General features: G+C 43.4%; 1 protein-coding gene and 1 pseudogene across 1 annotated transcript; one reads left to right on the top strand and one right to left on the bottom strand.

Moving 5' to 3' along the window:
• The first annotated feature begins 249 nt into the window (after positions 1-249).
• On the top strand, positions 250-5,615 carry LOC106593498 (extracellular calcium-sensing receptor). The gene is made up of 9 exons (XM_045704041.1): positions 250-511; positions 974-1,268; positions 1,451-1,537; positions 1,788-2,054; positions 2,671-2,882; positions 3,036-3,303; positions 3,476-3,703; positions 3,948-4,071; positions 4,164-5,615. The coding sequence occupies exons 1-9, from the start codon at positions 258-260 to the stop codon at positions 5,075-5,077; spliced, it is 2,649 nt and encodes an 882-aa protein (XP_045559997.1). The 5' UTR covers positions 250-257; the 3' UTR covers positions 5,078-5,615.
• Positions 5,616-9,781: 4,166 nt separating this feature from the next.
• LOC106581488 (vomeronasal type-2 receptor 26-like) lies at positions 9,782-12,452 on the bottom strand (annotated as a pseudogene).
• Positions 12,453-13,992: the final 1,540 nt, after the last annotated feature.

The following is a 13,992-nucleotide window of genomic DNA, read 5'->3' as shown; positions in this document are numbered from 1 at the left end:
CTGCAACTCTGACCCCCTCCCCCCGCCTCCCCTCCCCGTAACAACCCTCCCCCTGCTACTCCTCCCCCCCAACTCCTCCCCCCAGCCTCCCCTCCACGTAACAACCCTCCCCCTGCCACTCGTTCCCCCAAACTCCCTCAATCTGCCTCCCCCCTGACACCCCTCTCCCCGCCTTATACTGTCAACCTCCGCTGACACTATAAAAGAGAGTGAGAGAGAGTAAGCAAGAGAGAGAGGGGGAGAGACAGAGTACAGCTATGGGGGTCAGGCAATATATTAACCTTTACCTATCTATAATCATGATTCTGAACTCCTCATCTCTGAGCCTTCTATTGAACAACTCCTCTGCCTCATCCTCTTCCTCGTCCTGTCGTCTGCAGGAGCAGTTCAGTCTGAATGGGATGTACCAGAAGGGTGATGTGATTCTGGGAGGTCTGTTTGAGGTCCACTACTTCACTGTGTTCCCTGAGCTATCTTTCACATCAGAACCCCATCAGCTCTACTGTGAGGGGTGAGTATTCATCTACTGGACTGAACTGAACTTGACTGGACTGGATGTGTGTCTGCACCTCTCCTATAAAGGACAGATAGACATCCCTACTATAAGAAGCCTCACTATGATCAGTGTTAACCTACCCTGGTCCCGCAGACCTACTGGGTTCTTGTTACATTGGTGAATAGTACATTGGTCAATAGTACATTGGTGATTAGTACATTGCGGTATCAAAATATCTGTTTAATAATTGTGTGTATTCCATTGTTTTCAATCATTATTCCTGTTTTCTAAGCACATTTCTCTTTAAGATAAAGCTATTTTATTATCTATCCTTGACAAAAGTAATTTGTTTTCTCCTCCCAACCCCTTAAGAAAACACTCTCTCACACACAACCCTTAAGAGGTGCACAGGGTTCAACACCTCTAGAGTGATTTAAAAAATTTACAAATTGATTGAATGTTCCTTTTCTCTGTCAGTTTTACCAGTTGTGGTTTCCAGCAGGCCCAGACTATGGCGTTTGCTGTAGATGAGATCAACAGAAACCCTGACCTTCTGCCCAACATCAAGCTCGGATACCAGCTCTATGACGACTGCCAGAAGCTGGGAGTATCGCTCCGTGCTGCCATGTCATTGGCCAGTGGGAGAGAGAAAGAGTTCCTATTGGATGAGACTTGTTCTGGGTCACCCCCGGTGCTAGGGATTGTGGGAGACCCAGGGTCCACAAACTCCATTGCCATCTCCAGTGTCCTAGGGCTGTTCCGGGTTCCCATGGTAAATCAGAAAGAATAGAAAGATGACAACATTATTGGAAATGTCCTTCTTGTATTCCAAAACCACAATTTGAGTGAGAAACAGCATGTTTAGGTCTTAAATGTGTCCAGGCATGAAACCTTTCTATTTCATTAATTTATTGAAGAATAAAAAAATTATCATTGTACATTTCACTCCCTCAGGTGAGTCACTACGCCACATGTTCCTGTCTGAGCGACCGGAGCAAGTACCCATCCTTCTTCAGAACCATCCCTAGTGATTCCTTCCAGGTCTGTCTCTAAGAAGGCTACAATGACATGATTACACAGTGAACCGTCAGTTGCCATGTGTACTCACTATACACTTCATACTGTATAACGACATTACAGTTAAATAAAAGGTTAAATCATTTAAAAAAGCTTAGATTAGGTTAAATTGAAGGTGACAAAAATAATGTATGTAGTTTATGTTGATCTCTCTATATTCTCCAGTCTCTGTAATAACGTCAGTAATGTCTAATCCCTGTTGATGTGATCTCAGGTGCGAGCCATGATCCAGATCCTACATCGGTTGGGTTGGACATGGGTGGGCCTGGTGTTCAGTGATGATGATTACGGAGTTTACGCTGCCCGGTCCTTCCACTCAAGCCTGGCCAAGTCAGGGGGCTGTGTGGCCTATTCCCAGGTCCTGCCCAAAGACAACCGCCCCACAGAGCTGCAGAGGATCGTGGGAGAGATCAAGAGCTCCACTGCTCGTGTGGTGGTGGTGTTCTCCAACGAGGCCTACCTGCTCCCTCTGGTGGACGAGGTTCAGAGATGATTTTATCTTGACACTTCATCTAAAATAACACTTACAATACATTCACATTTTAGTATCAGAGGCTCTAATCCAGAGAGATTTACACTTACATTTACATTTTAGTCATTTAGCAGATGCACTTATCCAGAGCGACTTACGTGAATAGTAAGTGCATACAGAGTAAGTGCATACATTTCAAACATTTTTTTCTCTGTAGTGGTCCCCCGTGGGAATCAAACCCACAACCCTGGCGTTGCAAACACCATGCTCTACCAACTGAGCCACATGGGAACTGAGCCACACTTCATAATAATAATATTAGTAATACCATTTAGCAGATGCTTTTATCCAAAGCGACTTACAGTCAGTGATGTATGCATATAGTTTATGTATGGGTAACCCTGGACAGTTAGTGCATCCATCCTAATCTAGGGGGGGCAACCACATTTCACAGTCATAGTAAGTACGTTTTTTCCTCAAATACATTCTATAGACATTATTACAGCCATAACAGCTGTAGGATTTTACCCCTCTCACAAACAACAGTGTATAAAAGAGTTAGAGCATATTACCATTGTGGTGTTCTTGATGCCAAGATTATATAATATAAAACCCGTTTTACAAGGTGGTGGTGCAGAATGTGAAGGGTCTCCAGTGGATCGCCAGTGAAGCCTGGAGCACTTCCTCTGTGTTTCACACACCCCGTCTCATGCCCTACCTGGGGGGTACCCTGGGTATCGCCATCCGTCGTGGAGAGATACCCGGCCTCAAGGACTACCTGCTTAGCATCCGCCCTGACGACCAACCTGCCAATAACCCTGGAAACAATATGGTGAAGTAGTTTGCTGTTTTTTAACTCCAACCATTTAATTACTTTATACATTATGTTTAAAACATTTAAAAGGCTACTTTGCCTATAAATACTACAATACAGAAGAAAAAAACGAGTTTTCCTCTATAACATTTCCTTATCTGTTCTGGTAAGGTGAGACAGTTCTGGGAGGCTGTGTTTGGGTGCAGGTTGGAGCCCCCAGCAAGTTGGGTGGAGGCTGGGGGTGATGTATGTACAGGTCAGGAGGACCTGAGGGATGTGGAGACTGACTGTGGGGACGTGTCTGAGCTCAGGCCGGAATATAACGTGTATAAGGCAGTGTACGCCCTGGCCCATGCCCTGCATGACCTACTGCAGTGTGTGCCAGGGAGAGGACCTTTCAGCGGGCACCGCTGTGCCAGCCTACAGAGACTGGAACCCTGGCAGGTGGGACAAACACACACACACAAACAGATGCAGACGTACACTTTGCCAACTGTTTACTTCTGTTTCCTGTTTTCTTAGTCAAGGTCCCCTGACTTCATACTGTCTTTTGACTACATAATCTCCTCCTCTTTCCTCTGTTCCCTCCATCCCTCCATCTCCCTCCTCTGACCAGGTGGTCCATTACCTGGAAAGGGTTAACTTCACCACAGGGTTTGGCGATCGCGTTTCTTTTGATGACAACGGTGACGCCTTGGCAATCTATGACATCATGAACTGGGTGTGGCTCCAGGACGGGAGCGTGCAGGTGGAGACTGTGGGTGTGATCGACGAATCAGCCCCCGCAGGACAAGAGCTCACACTGGACGAGGACAGAATTTTCTGGAACTTTGAGTCAAAAAAGGTTATTTGTAAAGTTATATAGCTATATAGCATATTTCACTACTGCAACAGAAACAGTGTAAACTTATACCAGTGGAAGGAAAAGAGGCATTAAATATGAGTGTATAAATATGGCAGTATAAATATGGGCTAATAAAAGTCTGAAATTATCCCTCCTAGGAAGTCATTGTAAATAAGAATATGTTCTTTAACTGACTTGCCTACTTAAATAAAGGTTAAATTCCCCCTCACCTTCGTCATTACAGCCCCCACGATCAGTGTGCAGTGAGAGCTGTCCCCCAGGCACCCGTGTAGCCAGGAAGAAGGGGGAGCCTGTCTGCTGCTTCAACTGCATCTCCTGTGCTGAGGGAGAGGTCAGCAACACCACAGGTCAGTGAAATTAATATAACTTAATGAATTTGAGGGTGGTTTGGGGCTGATGAAAAGGTTTTCCACATTTGCTTTGTCTGTCTTCCTGTCAGACTCGGCCGAGTGCTTGAGATGTCCAGAGGACTTCTGGTCCAGCCCGGAGCGTGACCTCTGCATCCCTAAGGGGGTTGAGTTCCTCTCCTACCAGGAATCACTGGGCATCTCCTTGATGACTGCCTCGTTGCTAGGAGCCCTCATCTGTGCAGTAGTCCTCGGAATCTTCACCCGCTACCGGAACACTCCTGTTGTCAAGGCCAACAACTCTGAGCTCAGCTTCCTGCTTCTGCTGTCACTCAAACTCTGCTTCCTGTGCTCGCTGCTGTTCATTGGCCGGCCCCGGCTGTGGACATGTCAGCTGAGGCATGCAGCATTTGGTATCAGCTTTGTTCTCTGTGTCTCCTGTATACTGGTGAAGACAATGGTGGTACTGGCTGTGTTTAGGACCTCTAAGCCCGGGGGCAATGCCAGCCTGAAGTGGTTTGGTGCTGGGCAGCAGAGAGGAACAGTCCTGGTTCTCACCTCATTCCAGGCTGCTATCTGCACAGCCTGGCTGGTTTCAGCCTCTCCAACTCCACACAAAAACACGCGCTACCATAATGATAAGATTGTATATGAGTGTGTGGTGGGGTCGGTAGCAGGGTTCGGAGCGTTGTTAGGCTACATCGGCCTTCTGGCGTTCCTTAGCTTCCTCTTGGCTTTCCTGGCCAGGAATCTTCCAGACAACTTCAACGAGGCCAAGTTCATCACCTTCAGCATGCTGATCTTCTGTGCTGTGTGGATCTCCTTCGTCCCTGCCTACGTCAGCTCTCCTGGGATGTACGCAGACGCTGTGGAGATATTCGCCATCTTAGCTTCCAGCTTTGGCCTCCTGGTGGCGCTGTTCGGCCCTAAGTGTTACATCATTCTGCTGAGGCCTGAGAGGAACACCAAGAAGGCTCTGATGGGCCGGGCCACAACCAAGACATAGGGAGAATCTTCATTCCATTTCCTTGATTCCTCACGTCCTCTCTCCTCGCTTTCTTCTCAAAACCCATTAGATTAGAAGGTTTGGAGGGGAGGGATATCTAACCTTCTCATTCATTGGGTTTTGAAAAGGAGACCGAGGAGAGAGGACACGAGGAATCACGTAAATGAAATTGAGATTCTCCCATAGGCTCAATACCATAACAACAGTTTACAGTGGATTCCTCTCCTCGTCTTCTTCATGTCCTCTGCGCTGATCTGAAATATGAACACTAGGTGGAGGTACAATGCCTGCTAGGGATTTGCTTCACACTCTTTCAATGCAAAGAAAGGAAAGGAGACATGTGTAGTAACAGAGTATGATGGTCTCAAATAGTTTTTAGTAGCTGCTTTTAGTTTCCACTTCTGTTTGTAGTTTGATGGCAATAAATTAAATCAAATTAAAGAGATTTTATCATTCTGTTAGTACCCTGGTGATGTGTAGCCTGTAATTGATTATAATTATGATGTTCTGTGACTAAATATTAATCACATAAAAAATGATTTCTTTCCTTGGGCTGTTAAGTAGGCTTTTAATTTACTTCATTTGTCTGTTTGTGTAGCTTTAAACTTCTAGGGGATAGGTTATCCCCGATGAGTGGGTTTCTGCATCGAAAGGTTTTCGATTGAATCATCACATTGTGTGGAAAAGCATAACATCCCTGTTCCTTCTAAAGAATTCTGCTGCCACACTCATTCACCCATCAATAAATTATTCATTAATGCACATATTAATTTAATAAAACATTAGTTGAATGTGTATTTATTGAACCGTTGAAATTTACAAAGATATTTTATTGAAATATCAAGAAAATGTGTCATATGGGAAAAGAGAATTACACACCTTATAAAATGTGAAAGGAATGAATAACATTTTTAATTAACCATATCTAATTCAACTGATTGGTTTTCAGAACTGTCTTTCAGGGGAGAAATGGATGTCATTAAAGTCTATTGATGATGGAAAAGAAGAGTGATGTTGTGATTCAGAGAAAGACTTACTAAGTTGTGACTCACTGTTGATTCACTATAGACTCACTGCTGACTCATTATTGAATCATTAGAAACATACACTACCAGCAGGGTAGGAAAGTCCTGTTCATTAGGTATTGTCTGTTAAATATGTTACTTGCTTGTAAGTATTAAACCATGTATCATGTCATTCTTTGTTAAGTATTTAACATACAAAACAATAGTGAGATGGTGTGATTAACTAAACACAATGAAGACTATATTTGGACATCATGTGTTTCTTGGTGGATTCTATTTGGACATCATGTGTTTCTTGCTGGTTTCTAATTGGACATCATGTATTTCTTGGTGGTTTCTAATTGGACATCATGTGTTTCTTGGTGGTTTCTAATTGGACATCATGTGTTTCTTGGTGGTTTCTAATTGGACATCATGTGTTTCTTGGTGGTTTCTAATTGGACATCATGTGTTTCTTGATGGTTTCTAATTGGACATCATGTTTCTTGGTGGTTTCTAATTGGACATCATGTGTTTCTTGGTGGTTTCTAATTGGACATCATGTGTTTCTTGGTGGTTTCTAATTGGACATGATGTGTTTCTTGGTGGTTCTAATTGGACATAATGTGTTTCTTGGTGGTTTCTAATTGGACATCATGTGTTTCTTGGTGGTTTCTAATTGGACATAATGTGTTTCTTGGTGGTTTCTAATTGGACATTGTCGTGTCTTTGGCTATGCCGGATTAAGTGATATGACATGCTAACCTATAAAATTCTTTCTCTGTAATTAATATTACCTGATTAAGCTAATCATGTAAATGTAATTAACTAGAAAGTCGGGGCACCACGGAAGAACGTTTATAGAGCCGTTATCTTCCGAATAAACTCTTAAAATACTTAGTAATACTTTACATTGATAGCAGTCAATATTAACCCTTATCTTATTTTCAGTCTCATAATGAACGTTGTAAATTCTTGGCTTTCTTCATGAACCCTGGCTAACAAGTTGAATCAGCAATACCAAATTGGGTTTAATTATTTATTTACTAAATACCTAAACTAATCACACAGAATTACAAATACACCGAATACAAATGATGTCATACATGATGGCTGGTTACACAAAGGAAAGGGGGTTGGGCTTGAATGAAAGAGCGGGAAGACTTAGGAACGAAGAAACAGCAGCTATGCTATCGTAAATACATTATCTTATGCATTCTAAATTACCGCCCATTTGGAAAAGGAAAATGCAATAAATATTTACTCTGAGCTGCGCTTCGGTAGATTGGTCGTAGATGCTGGCCGGGTTGGCCAACAGATCTTCCTGTCCTCGGAAGAATGTCTCTGGTGGTACATTTGATACGTGGTGGTATCTTTGTCTGTTTGTTAGACTGGATCCGTCGTCCGTCCTTTCCTAGCCCACGTCTACAGCGGCCGCTGCTAACTCAACGGCTAGGAAGTATCACTTCTGTAGTGAATAAGCTCAAAGTTCATACCAATCGCCACCAAAGCTCACGCCGAGGTTGGCTTAGTTCTGTACTTGACATGTGTGTCTTTCTAACGTAGAGGCTGCAGACCTCACGTACTGGAACATGTGGTTATCTTTTCGTCAAAGGCTTATATAGTGGAGAGGGGGAAGGATGTGTTTCATCGTTTATAACCCCTGTCTCTTCACAGGGGTGGGCCACTGATCAAGCAGGGCACTTTCCTTATGAAAACCCAATTCTCTCATTTGGAAGCTAAAATTACATTTAATCTCCTAACAAACAATTTCAATATCAAACATTTCAATTGCATAACAATTCCATGTTACTCTGATAACTAGAGGGTGTATACTTTCTCAGGTACAGTTTATGTCGTCCTGTCATCAGTCATAATGTCTCAGATGACAACCGAACTGACATCCATACTCATTACGTTCCCAAGCATATTTCCAACTGGTTTTATTACCAAAATATGGTTCCTTTTCCCCATTTGTTTGATGTTCCCAGACTCTCTATATTTAACACAGGCTATTCAAGTCCTTCAGTAGGGTCAGAAAGAGAGGGGAAGGGAGAAAGGTATTTATGGGGGGTCATAAACCTTACCCACAGGCCAACGTCATGACAACATCATGTGTTTCTTGATGCTTTCTAATTGGACATCATGTGATTCTTGGTGGTTTCTAATTGGACATCATGTATTTCTTGCTGGTTTCTAATTGGACATCATGTGTTTCTTGGTGGTTTCTAATTGGACATCATGTGATTCTTGCTGGTTTCTAATTGGACATTATGTGTTTCTTGGTGGTTTCTAATTGGACATCATGTGATTCTTGGTGGTTTCTAATTGGACATCATGTATTTCTTGGTGGTTTCTAATTGGACATCATGTATTTCTTGCTGGTTTCTAATTGGACATCATGTATTTCTTGGTGGTTTCTAATTAGACATCATGTGTTTCTTGGTGGTTTCTAATTGGACATCATGTGTTTCTTGGTGGTTTCTAATTGGACATCATGTGTTTCTTGGTGGTTTCTAATTGGACATCATGTGTTTCTTGCTGGTTTCTAATTGGACATCATGTGTTTCTTGGTGGTTTCTAATTGGACATCATGTGTTTCTTGGTGGTTTCTAATTGGACATCATGTGTTTCTTGGTGGTTTCTAATTGGACATCATGTGTTTCTTGGTGGTTTCTAATTGGACATCATGTGTTTCTTGCTGGATTCTAATTGGACATCATGTGTTTCTTGCTGGTTTCTAATTGGACATCATGTGTTTCTTGGTGGTTTCTAATTGGACATCATGTGTTTCTTGCTGGTTTCTAATTGGACATCATGTGTTTCTTGCTGGTTTCTAATTGGACATCATGTGTTTCTTGGTGGTTTCTAATTGGACATCATGTGTTTCTTGGTGGTTTCTAATTGGACATCATGTGTTTCTTGGTGGATTCTAATTGGACATCCTGTGTTTCTTGGTGGTTTCTAATTGGACATCATGTGTTTCTTGATGCTTTCTAATTGGACATCATGTGATTCTTGGTGGTTTCTAATTGGACATCATGTATTTCTTGCTGGTTTCTAATTGGACATCATGTGTTTCTTGGTGGTTTCTAATTGGACATCATGTGATTCTTGCTGGTTTCTAATTGGACATTATGTGTTTCTTGGTGGTTTCTAATTGGACATCATGTGATTCTTGGTGGTTTCTAATTGGACATCATGTATTTCTTGGTGGTTTCTAATTGGACATCATGTGTTTCTTGCTGGATTCTAATTGGACATCATGTGTTTCTTGCTGGTTTCTAATTGGACATTATGTGTTTCTTGGTGGTTTCTAATTGGACATCATGTGTTTCTTGGTGGTTTCTAATTGGACATTATGTGTTTCTTGGTGGTTTCTAATTGGACATCATGTGTTTCTTGGTGGTTTCTAATTGGACATCATGTGTTTCTTGGTGGTTTCTAATTGGACATCATGTGTTTCTTGGTGGTTTCTAATTGGACATCATGTGTTTCTTGGTGGTTTCTAATTGGACATCATGTGTTTCTTGGTGGTTTCTATTTGGACATCATGTGTTTCTTGGTGGTTTCTAATTGGACATCATGTGTTTCTTGGTGGTTTCTAATTGGACATCATGTGTTTCTTGGTGGTTTCTAATTGGACATCATGTGTTTCTTGATGGTTTCTAATTGGACATCATTTGTTTCTTGGTGGTTTCTATTTGGACATCATGTGTTTCTTGGTGTTTCTCTCTGGTCTCAGGAGGATGATGTAACATTTTGGCATGAAAATGCAGAGCAGTAACCCAAAGCTGGAAGCTAAGATGGCGAATATCTCTACAGCGTCTGTGTACTTCCCAGGAGAGCTGATGTAGGCAGGGACGAATGAAATCCACACAGCACAGAAGATCAGCATGCTGAAGGTGATGAGCTTGGCCTCGTTGAAGTTGTCTGGGAGTTTCCTGGCCAGGAAGGCTAAGAGGAGACAGAGGCAGGCCGATGTAGCCCAGCACCAGAGAAAAACCAACCACAGAGCCCACCTCACACTCCAGGATGACCTTTGACCCTTTGAGGCCTAGGTCACGGTAAGGCAGAGGAGGGCTCACGGACAGCCACGCGGCACAGATGATCACCTGCGTTTACAAACAATTACGAACACAATATAAATATCTTATAAATTATTGATTAATTCACCTAGGTGACACTGGTAAAGAGGAAGCCACTCCCTCTCTGCTGACCAGATACAAAACACCTCATCAGCTGCCCAGCACCGGGCCTGGCTGAGTGGAACGCAGCCAGAACCACAATGGTCTTGACCAGTAGGCAATAGAGGCAGAGCACGAAGATGACCACAAATGCTGCCTGGCGGATCCGACACGCCCACACAGAGGGACGGCCAATGAACACCAACAAACACAGGAAGCAGAACTTGAGTGACAGGAGAAGCAGGAAGCTCAGCTCCGAGTTGTTGGCCCTCACCTGGAAGGGTGACACACACATGGTACCATAGAAGAATTCTCAATTTGATCCCATTCAACAGTTTATTAAAGCTCTTACCAGAGGGGTGTGGCGGTGGTACACAAAGAACATAAACACAGCCACTGTTGACACAGTGCCGCACATGGCAACAGTGGTCAGGGTGACGCCCATGACGTCGTTGAAGGAGAGGAACTCGAGCTGACGAGGGACGCAGGCGGTCCGATGGCTGTTGGACCAGAACTCCAGAGAACAGCGGTCACATTGCATAGAGCCTGGGAGATGGAACTCATTACTATAATGATTGAAAAGCATCAGTAATTATTCAGTCTAATAAGTCTTTAAACTTCTTGTGAATCAGTGGGACGCTAACATCCCATCTCGACAACTTCCGGTGAAATTGCAGAGTGCAAAATTCTTTATGGCGAAAGCATACCATGCGATTATCTGAGGACAGTGCCCCGCACACAAAAGCATTAAAGCACCCCCTTCGCCCTCAAAACAGCCTCAATTCATCAGGGCATGGACTCTACAAGGTGTCGAAAGCGTTCCACAGGGATGCTGGTCCATGTTGACTCCAATGAATCCCACAGTTGTTTCAAGTTGGCTGGATGTCCTTTGGGTGGTGGATCATTCTTGCTACACACGGATAACTATTGAGCATGAAAAACTGAGCAGCATTGCAGTTCTTGACACAAACCGGTGTGCCTGGCACCTACTACCATACCACATTCACAATCTTTTGTCTTGCACATTCACCCTCTGAAAATACACAATCCATGTCTCAATTTTCTCAAGGCTTAAAAAATATTTTTTAAATCCTTCTTTAACCTGTCTCCTCCCCTTCATCTACACTGATTGAAGTGTATTTAACAAGTGACATCAAGCAGGTGTTCCTAAAGTTTTGTCCACTCAGTATATAAACTGGTTGTTGAGAGTGAGACTAAGGACACAATCACATCAATATTTTTGTTTAATGAAGTACCAAATACCCTCAAAAAATATCTCAGTAAATGCAAGACTATCTGAAGTGTTATGAATTAAAGTTTGATGGCAATTGTTCTAGCCATTGCACTTCCTGGTTGTGTGGAGAGAGACTGACCACAGGCACAGAGAGCGGCCCCAGTGTCCTGGCCAGGATGATGATCTGAGTGGACGATGCATCGCCAATGACCAGAGGGACAGGGCTGTCACTAGATGGCCATGCTGGACAGGACAGAATACACATAACATGGTTGTTTAATCAGAACTACATGAAACCAAGTATATGAGCTACAGTATTTGTTATTCATTTAGTGTAGGATCTCCACAATATTAGTGGCTATTTGGCAAATACATTTCAATACATTTAAATTTTAGGTAAAGATTAGGTTGTGGTTAGTGGTTAAAATCACATTTGAGGTTAGAAAGCTCTGTAGTTTCACATCTGATGTTCCCCCCTGACACCAGGGACAGTGCCCCTCGCAGGCTCCAGGGGTGCTGACTACAGCTGTCCAGGATACGGTAGCCCAGCCGGACCCCTGGCAGCAGGAAGGGGTTACGTCTATGAATACCTGGCCCACCACTCCACCCTGGACTTGAACAGCCTTTACGACCAGGTCCACCTCCACAAGGCAGCAATCCCAACCTTTGCCAGGACCCTGAAGGACGTAACCCTAAACCACAGACCCAGCACCTCACACAGGAGCAACAGAGAAACAGACACCCCTGCCAGACCAGAGAGATCCCCTCCCAGACCTGCAAGACCCCTCCTGAAGGACCTGCAATGAGAGAACACACACCAAGAGGACCTACACCCAGACCACAACATCACCAGCCACACCAAAACCAGCTAAGACCACCCCAAGCTAACCCTGGCCACACCCTATATAGGCCCCCCTATATCAGACCTATGCTCCTTCTACCCACCCCATGCCCCCCGCCCCTGAGGCAAGGACCTCAACATGACAGCAGGACATATGCCCAGGTCGTGAGCAGAGCAACAGGCCCAAACCCCACTATTACACCCGCCCAAGCTCCATCCTGCGACCTAAGAGGTATGTATCCGATGCTCAACATGCTCTGCCCTACTGTGATGGTCCGGGCCTAAACCACAAAAACAACACTAGACACTATGGAACACAAAGCTTGTACCATCTTATCCTGGAATATACAAGGTCTGAGGTCATCTGCCTTCGGCCTAAAGAGAAGGAACCCAGACTTCGTTAATAAAATTGGAAATACAGACATTGTCATCCTACAAGAAACATGGTATGAAGGAGACAGACCCACTGGTTGCCCTCTAGGTTCCAAGTGTGAAATGTGGAAGAGACTCAGGGGTAGGCTGATTTGGTATAGACCAGACCTAACCCACTCTGTTAAATTTGTCAAAACTGGAACATTTTACATCTGTCTAGAAATAAATACTGAAATGATGTCATTGGAGAAAAAATTCCTCATGTGTGCTACCTATTTCCCTGCATTAGAATCGCCATACTTAACGATGACAGCTTCTCCATCCTAGAGGGGGAGATTAACAATTTCCAGGCCCACGGACATGTACTAGTCTGTGGTGACCTAAATGACAGAACTGGACAAGAACCTGACAACCTCAGAACACAAGGGGACAAACATCTACCTGGAGGTGACAGTATTCCCTCACCCATATGCCCCCCTAGACACAACTACGACAACATAACCAACAAAAAGTCCTGCAGCTCTGTAGGACACTGGGTATGTACATAGTCAAAGGTAGGCTTCAAGGGGACTCCTTTGGTAGGTACACCTATAGCTCATCTCTTGGCAGTAGTACTGTAGACAACTTTATCACTGACCTCAACCCAGAGTCTCTTAGAGCGTTCTGTCAGTCAGTCCACTGACATCCCTATAAGATCACAGCAAAATCACACTCTACGTGAACAGAGCTATGCTCAATCCTGAGGCATCAAAGCCCAAGAAACTATATTATATGAATTATTAAGAAATGCTATAGACGGAAGGAAAGTAGTGTGGAAATCTACCAAAAAAAACAATTAGGCAACAACAAATTCAATTCCTTCTAGACAATTTCCCAGACAAAATGATGCACTGTAACAGTGAAAGTATAAACTTAGCAGTAGAAAACCTAAACAATATCTTTGACCTCTCAGTTTCCCTGTCAAAATCTATAAAGCAGCCAACCTAAGAAAATGAACAACAATGCCAAATGGTTTGATGAAGAACGCAAAAACCTAAAGAAAGAAATGGAGATACCTATCCAACTAAAAACATAGAGACCCAGAAAATCAGAGCTTATGCCTTCACTATGGTGAATCACTAAAACAATACAGAAATACACTGCAAAAAAAGAAGGAAAGGCACCTCAGAAATCAGCTCAATGTAATTGAAGAATCCATAGAATCTAACCACTTCTAGGAAAATTTGAAAAACTCTAAACAAACAACAACAAGATGGGTTATCTTTCCAAAATGGAGA

The sequence above is a fragment of the Salmo salar genome, chromosome ssa20 (genome assembly GCF_905237065.1).
Source record: "Salmo salar chromosome ssa20, Ssal_v3.1, whole genome shotgun sequence".
In the NCBI taxonomy this organism is placed as follows: domain Eukaryota; kingdom Metazoa; phylum Chordata; class Actinopteri; order Salmoniformes; family Salmonidae; genus Salmo; species Salmo salar.
This window is presented reverse-complemented; position numbering and strand designations above follow the sequence as displayed.